General features: G+C 39.8%; 1 protein-coding gene across 1 annotated transcript in view; it reads right to left on the bottom strand.

The window, feature by feature from the left end:
• Window positions 1–4,960, bottom strand: part of LOC123971021 (phosphatase and actin regulator 1-like) — a 19,484-nt gene extending 14,524 nt beyond the window's left edge. Inside the window, exons 1-2 of the mRNA XM_046049520.1 lie at window positions 4,638–4,960; window positions 189–353 (exon numbers count right to left, since the gene is read on the bottom strand). Of these exons, the coding sequence (XP_045905476.1) occupies window positions 189–353; window positions 4,638–4,911 (439 nt within the window). The 5' untranslated portion in view covers window positions 4,912–4,960. The remainder of the gene's footprint in view (window positions 1–188; window positions 354–4,637) is intronic.
• Window positions 4,961–6,856: the final 1,896 nt, after the last annotated feature.

Here is a 6,856-nt window from a genome sequence, read left to right as displayed (position 1 = left end):
CAGTAGAGCTTTACTGCAGCCCCTATATCACCCCCCCGCTCTGCAGTTCAGCACCTCTGAGCCATTCATTAATGCTTCTGGTTCTAGGTGCAACTGTCGGAGATGTGAGTGCAGCAGATTGCTAAAGGGGGCGGTGGGGAACTGGGTGATAATGGAAGTGCTGTGTTTACAGTGTTTTTCGTTCTCACCAGCAGAGGTCTGCTTAAACTTTTCACTCTTCTTCTTCCTCCATTTCCAGGGTTTAAACAGACGTCCCAGGGTGGCAAATTTGCTCCGCCGCCGAATGGGAGGTGTGTGTGTGCCTGGGACCAGCGAATCAGAGCGCATCGCTGCCAACCTCTCCACTTCCTCAGCTGGAAAACAGATCGGGAACAACAAGATCATTAACAAGCAGGTAAACAACACTTAGATAAATATGTTTGTGACTTGCTTGATGGTGATTTTGTCTTTACATCCTCTAGTTGCAGCTTCTCAAACTTGAAGATGTGATGCTTTTGTCTGTTTTATATTGTAGTGAACTGAATATCTTTGCGTTTGGACTGTTGGTCCGACAAAACAAAACATCTGAAGACATCACCTTGGACTGGGATGGACATTTTTCACAATGTTTGACATTTTACGTACCAAACGATTCATCAAGGAAATAATCATCAGTTTAATCGACAATGAAAATAATCAGTAGTTGCAGCCCTATTGGGTAAGAGCCCACGTAAGATGCACTACCCCCGACCAACTCCTCATCTGTCACATGAAATCACTCTGGGTTACTTATAAATATCACTTAACACGCACCCTTTATGAGACTCTTACGTTTCTATATGTAAAGTCTAAATTTAGAGGTAAGTGATAAAATAATACTAGTGTTTAAAGGATTGAATAACATGTAATTTTAGGCTGCTTAGTATGGTCAGGTAGAAAGTAAATATTCAATTATCACAGCTGCATATTTACTGTAAAATTGGACTTCTTTATTCTACATTTAAGGAAAACAGACAATCACTTGTCTGTGATTCAAATGTCAAGGGACACATTCTCCCAGGGGGCTGTGCATAATCAAGTCAGGTAAACCTTATTTGGATCGCTCTTTATCATAGTTAGGCGAGGGGGGGAAACCTCAGGACGGGCCTGACAGAGAGGAATTAAAGATGGATAGGAAAACAGAACATGAACAGAATATAAACAACAAGTGGTACAGTGAATATCCACAACAAATTTCTGTTTTTTAAAACAAATATATCATCTTGTTTCAGGTCAAGTCTTTTCCCATTCCCTGTCTGACTCTGAACTGTAGCTCTCATGGTCCTACAGGGAGCTGTTGAAAGCAATCATGCTAGAGGCTGTTCTATACAGCATGCGCCAGTTTTTCATTCGAAAGTACAACTTTCCCATTATACACAACATCCTGCTGTATGAGACAGACTCTGCGGCACGAGGGTGAGGCCTGAGCCCAGTGGCGATAAATAAAAAAACATGAAGGCAACATTTTAGCAGGCAGTAGTGGATGTAAACACACACAAGCACCAGCAGGTACTGAAACACATATTTACAAGCAGATATACTACAGAAGAGTAGTAAAATGTACACATGAAAACCTGTACAAGAAGGCAGATTCCAGTTGCTTATTTTATATAACAGAAAAGTCTCAGGTTCAATCGATCCAAAATGTCCCTAAAGGGCGACCCTGCAGCCTGACTCATGTTTACGACAACATGAATTAAAGACAAAACACATAATACAGTGATAGGTGGTCAGACGACTGAAACGAATAACTAGAAAACACTCAGAGGCGACCATTTAGCTGCCAAGGTAGCACAACACTCAAATCTCAACTGTATCAAAATACACATGGTGATCTTTGAAAAATACCCATAATCCTGTCCGCAAAATGTTAGGTTTTTATTAGGAGGGTAAACTGAGCAAAATGTCAAGTGAGTCCAACACACTTTTGCTGTTGTGCCATAAATAGCATCAAATATTGAATGCAAAAAATGTGGCATTAGAATTTTGTTCCAACTGCGAAAAAGGCAACTCGATAACAATTATTTTTACCTGGGCTTATTCCAATATGTCTATTATCAAATTTAATGAGCATTTGACAAAAGTTGTTGGATGACAAAACCAATGCAGGCACATGCACACAGAAAGATCCCGGCAGGTTTGAACCCAGAACCTTCTGAGGAAAATTGAGCCATAAAGTGCTTTATTGGGTTTTGGATGTTGACTGTTAACTGTCCAGTACTGAGAGCTGGTACTAAATGGTCAGATTCCTGACTTTGTTTGCTTTTTTCTTTGATCAGAAAGTTCCTGAAATCAAAATTTTACTAATTTTATTTAATTTAATTATTCTTATTATCCAGAATGAACCAACAACTGCCAAGGAAATGATGACGGCAAATAAAAGTATGTTGGTGGTGAGGAAAGAAAAACAAATACATCTGAAGCAGCTGCAGACAGGAGGAGATGTCAGCCTTGACGTGGGCTTGTTACAAAAGGGATGTCAGTTCAAATCTGTACCAGCTCAGCAGAGACCATCGAGAGGCCCTTCAACAACAACATCCAACCCCCCCCACACCCCCAAACACTCTCCACCTCCCCTTCTCTGTGCCTGTGGCGGATCTGCTCAGTGGACAACAGTTGGGAGTCTGTGGCTATTCTTTGTGGCACCTCAGTGTGAACATCAGAGAGCTTCACGAAACTCTTCCTTGGACAAATAAAGGAATAGTTTCTCTCAAAGCTAAAACCTCTCCAACAAAATCAATATTTAAAAAAAAAAAAAGAAGTCTTTTTTTCCTTGTCTGCAGCACAAACATTTGGCGATAAAAACACTTATGTTTGATTATGTTCCATGAGTGGGATTCAGCATTTCTGAGCTGAACTACTCCTTCAATAAATTGCTTCACGGTTTTAAGGGCTCGTATCTTCTCCTTTGACTCATCGTTGTCCCTGCAAACAGAATATGGGTGTCCTATCCCCGCTGGTGCTGTCTGACCCTCCGGCCGCGGAGTGACTGCAGCTGTGAGTCAGAGGGCTCAGACTCGCACTGCAGGGCAACATTCTTTCAGTCAGACCCCGGGTCTGTTTACTTGCACTGACTCACTCAACAACAAGCTCCACAACAACTCAGAGCAGCAAAATATAGATGCTGCTACCAGAGCTGAAAGCGCTCACTCCATTAGCGGACTAATCCAGGGTCTTGGTCCACTCATGTTTTTTAAATTAGTTGTTTGTTTTTGGTCTTATTACTGGGAATGAGATGTAATTAATCAATAGTGGAAATGATCTCTGCTCCAGAAATATGTTTTGGGTTGACAAGGTAATAGATTATATATTAAGCATCAATCTTTAATCTTCTGCATGTACGTATTGATCTGTGCTGAGACAATATCATTGGAAACAGTTTGACAGGCCTTCCAATAAAATAAACTTTTCAATTAATCAAATAAATGCTGTGTTTATGCTAGTAGTCATAAGTATGATGATACTAGGGTCAAAATACTAAAAGAAAGAATGTATATTCAAGGTATTTATTAAGCAGAAAGTAGCTGGTTTGAGGTTCTCAAATGTGAAGATGTGCTTCTTTTCCTGTTTTTATATGGTAGTTATTTAAGAAATCTTTGGGCTTTGGAGCTCTTGGAGCTGACAATGTTTTAAATCATTTCATTTTTAATGCAAAATGACTTTTAATTACTGATAATAGTCACATCTCTGGCTGAGATGTAGACTTTGGTCTTGACTAAACATTTTAAGCAATTTTCTGTACTCATCTGCAGACCGACAATGAGCCGGCGGGGAGGGGAGTCCATAAATTGATTAATCACTTAACAGAAAACTAATGGGCAGCAATGTTGATAAACTATTAATAGTTTGAGTAATTTTTCAAGCAAAAACAGCCACATTATTTGCTCTAGCTCCTCAATTGTGAATATTTGCAAATTTTCTCCGTTTTATATCATCGTAAACTGAACGACTCAGAGAAAAAAAGACATTTGAAGAGTTTATTACATTTTATAGAGTGATTAATGGGCAATAAAATTAATTTTAAGTTGGGTGGGGATAAGGTGTAACTAATAATTACTGAAAGGGAGCCAGACCTCTGTCTCAGATGGTTTGCACAGCAGTTTAAATGATCGTCTGCATGACTGCATCCATCTGTGGACAGATATTAAGACTGTAAACAGATCTTTCAATTACATCTAGTCCATTAATTAGAATTTCTGAATAGCATTTAAGCCAAATAAACTGATAATAATCCTGTCAGGAGAAGCAGCCCTGCATTCTGTGAGGATGTAAAGAACCTAAATGTAAGTAAAGAACTAAAATAAAAGGAATCTGAAATCATGCTTTATCGCAACAAAATCACCAACAGCCTGGCACTGTGGCGACGGATGCAGGCTACACTGATACAACAGGCTTTTAAAATACCATGAAGTTCTTTAAAGGTCACTAAAAAGTAAATATCGTTAGGGCCATTAAGGGCTGATCTGAGTGCTGCAGGACTGATTCACCCCGGGCAGGCAGGGAGCGGTCACCAACATATGACAATAATCATTTAAAACCAGGAGAGTAAAAAACACCGCCCCCTCTTCCTCCCTCCCGGTTCTTGGAGTAGCCTAGTAAACGGAACCGTATCCTCTCACCGTCCAGCGGCTCGGCTCCCCGGCAGTTGCTGCAGATGTGTTTGATCTCCTTGCCGATCTGGCAGTGGATCATGAACGGCATGTTGTTGTTGTTTGCGGCGGGTTGATGCTGGTGCTGTTTGCCGGAGCTGTTGCGGGACTTCATCCTGGTCAGGCAGAAAGCTCTCCTCCTCTTCCTCGGTTTCTGCGCCTCATACGCGGGCGCCGCTACAGATGGGGAGTCGGTGGCAGACCCGGACCAAGATCGCAACCCGTCGCCCCTGCGGCCCGCCATGTTTGAGCTGGACTGCAGGACTGTACCCTTCTGCCCTCTGCTCTGATGGAAGGGGGCTTTCAACTGGTTTGCAGCGCTTTCCACTACTGACAAGTCAGCCATAATAAAAAGATGCTTCCGGACACGGCTTGCAAAATAAAAGCACATTGACCAAGCAATACGAAAACAAGCTGTTGGCTACAATATCATCTCTTCAGCATGGTCCTTTTTACTGTCTGCTTATTTAATACATGACCGCCTGATACACACCGAAACAGTAATAGCAGCCATCTACTCTGTCTTGTCGGTCAAAGTTTTTCAGCAGCCTTCTTCTTAAGAGGAAATGCATCTGTTTCATATGGCTACAGCACTGACCAGGCTGGATCTACCATATGCAAACCAATGAGCCTTTACACGTGCAGAAGAGAAAATTTTCAAATTAATTAGAAAAGTTGCAATATCAACTTGTATGAGATAACAAAAAACTGAAGGTCAGTGAGGTCAGAATTTTGCTCTCTACCTCAGTGCTGTGGACAGGGATGTGTCATACGTTGAAAAGTAAGAACATTGGGTTAAATGCATTAACAGCAGGAAATGACCACTGAGCAGCTCTGCAAAGTAGGCACTAACTGTAACAAACCCAACTGTTCCAGATTAGATTAAACACTGATAACATTGGTTTTCCCGTGAGACTTTTCGTGTAAATTAAATTTCTGCACTTCTATTAGCATCGCTATTAGGTGATTTAGTATGACAACTCACTTTAGCAATTGTGGTTACTCCAAGTCAGCGCTGCACTCAGGAGCAGCGGCTTTTTTAACACCCAAATTAAATCACATATTCAAGGGTTCTGATCTCCACTTTTTAAACAGATTGGTTTTGTTATAAAATGTTTTATTGTTCATTACAATCTCACTGTTTGAATTATTAAAATCTGTGACTCTCCAATTTATTTAAAAGAATAACATATTCGAAAACGTGGATAATCCTCTTCACAAACTCCACAATCTACTCTGGATCTTTGTTACTTTGTGTGTAAAAATTTATAAATTTCTTCTACTAACTTTATTTTGAAGGCCTTAGTCACTTCCAGTTTTAGTCTATTTCATTGGCTGTACCTTGACAAGTTTAGCTCCTTCACAGATTCAGCCAATCCTGGCTCCCTGTTAACCTTGTGGTGGTGTGGTAGCCTGATAGGGGCCCATAAAAAAGGTATCTACAAATTAACATACAAATTAGAAAATGTATTTAATTAAAATAATTTGAATCATGATATCAAAACATATTCTAATATCACATTTTAGCGATTAACTTAGCCTCTATATGGGTCTGACCTTAGAGGTACATTGTGTAAGATATGGCCAGAATTTTAGTTTAAAACATTCACGAAATGAACTGGCAGTGTCAACAGAATGAAGTAGTGACAGTAACAGTGCACATGCTCTCTTGGCTTCTTTGTGTAATGAATAAACAAAGTAAACTCACAAAATGTTGAGAAAGGAAATATTCTTAAATCTATTTTCATTCTCAAACTGAAAAATACAACCGTACATCTTCTGAATTCAAGTTTCTCTCTTTCACCAAAATAATTGTCTTGTTAACTCATCATAAAACATCATTCAAACTAAATAAAACCAGAACGGTCTTGGTTAGTCATTCCCCTGTTCCAACAATCACCAGCTCTGGAAATAAACACTTCAATTCACTGAGATAGATGTGAAAATATTTTTTTACTGCTAAATTTACATTTTGAATATGGAATTTTGCCATTAAAATTAATGGGAAATGGGCCCATCTGAGGAGCACATGAACGCACAGTGAGCAGTTGGTTGCAATTTGCAACCCTCACTACTAGATGTCACTAAAACTTACACACAGAACCTTTAAATAATGCATTTCAAGTATTTCAAATGCACAAATACAAGCTCTAAAAGTATTTTGTTACAAACTACATCTTATTTTTTCC

Source organism: Micropterus dolomieu, linkage group LG05, assembly GCF_021292245.1.
Source record: "Micropterus dolomieu isolate WLL.071019.BEF.003 ecotype Adirondacks linkage group LG05, ASM2129224v1, whole genome shotgun sequence".
NCBI lineage: Eukaryota > Metazoa > Chordata > Actinopteri > Centrarchiformes > Centrarchidae > Micropterus > Micropterus dolomieu.
Note: the sequence above shows the minus strand (reverse complement) of the source record. Positions and strands in the feature narration are given on the sequence as shown.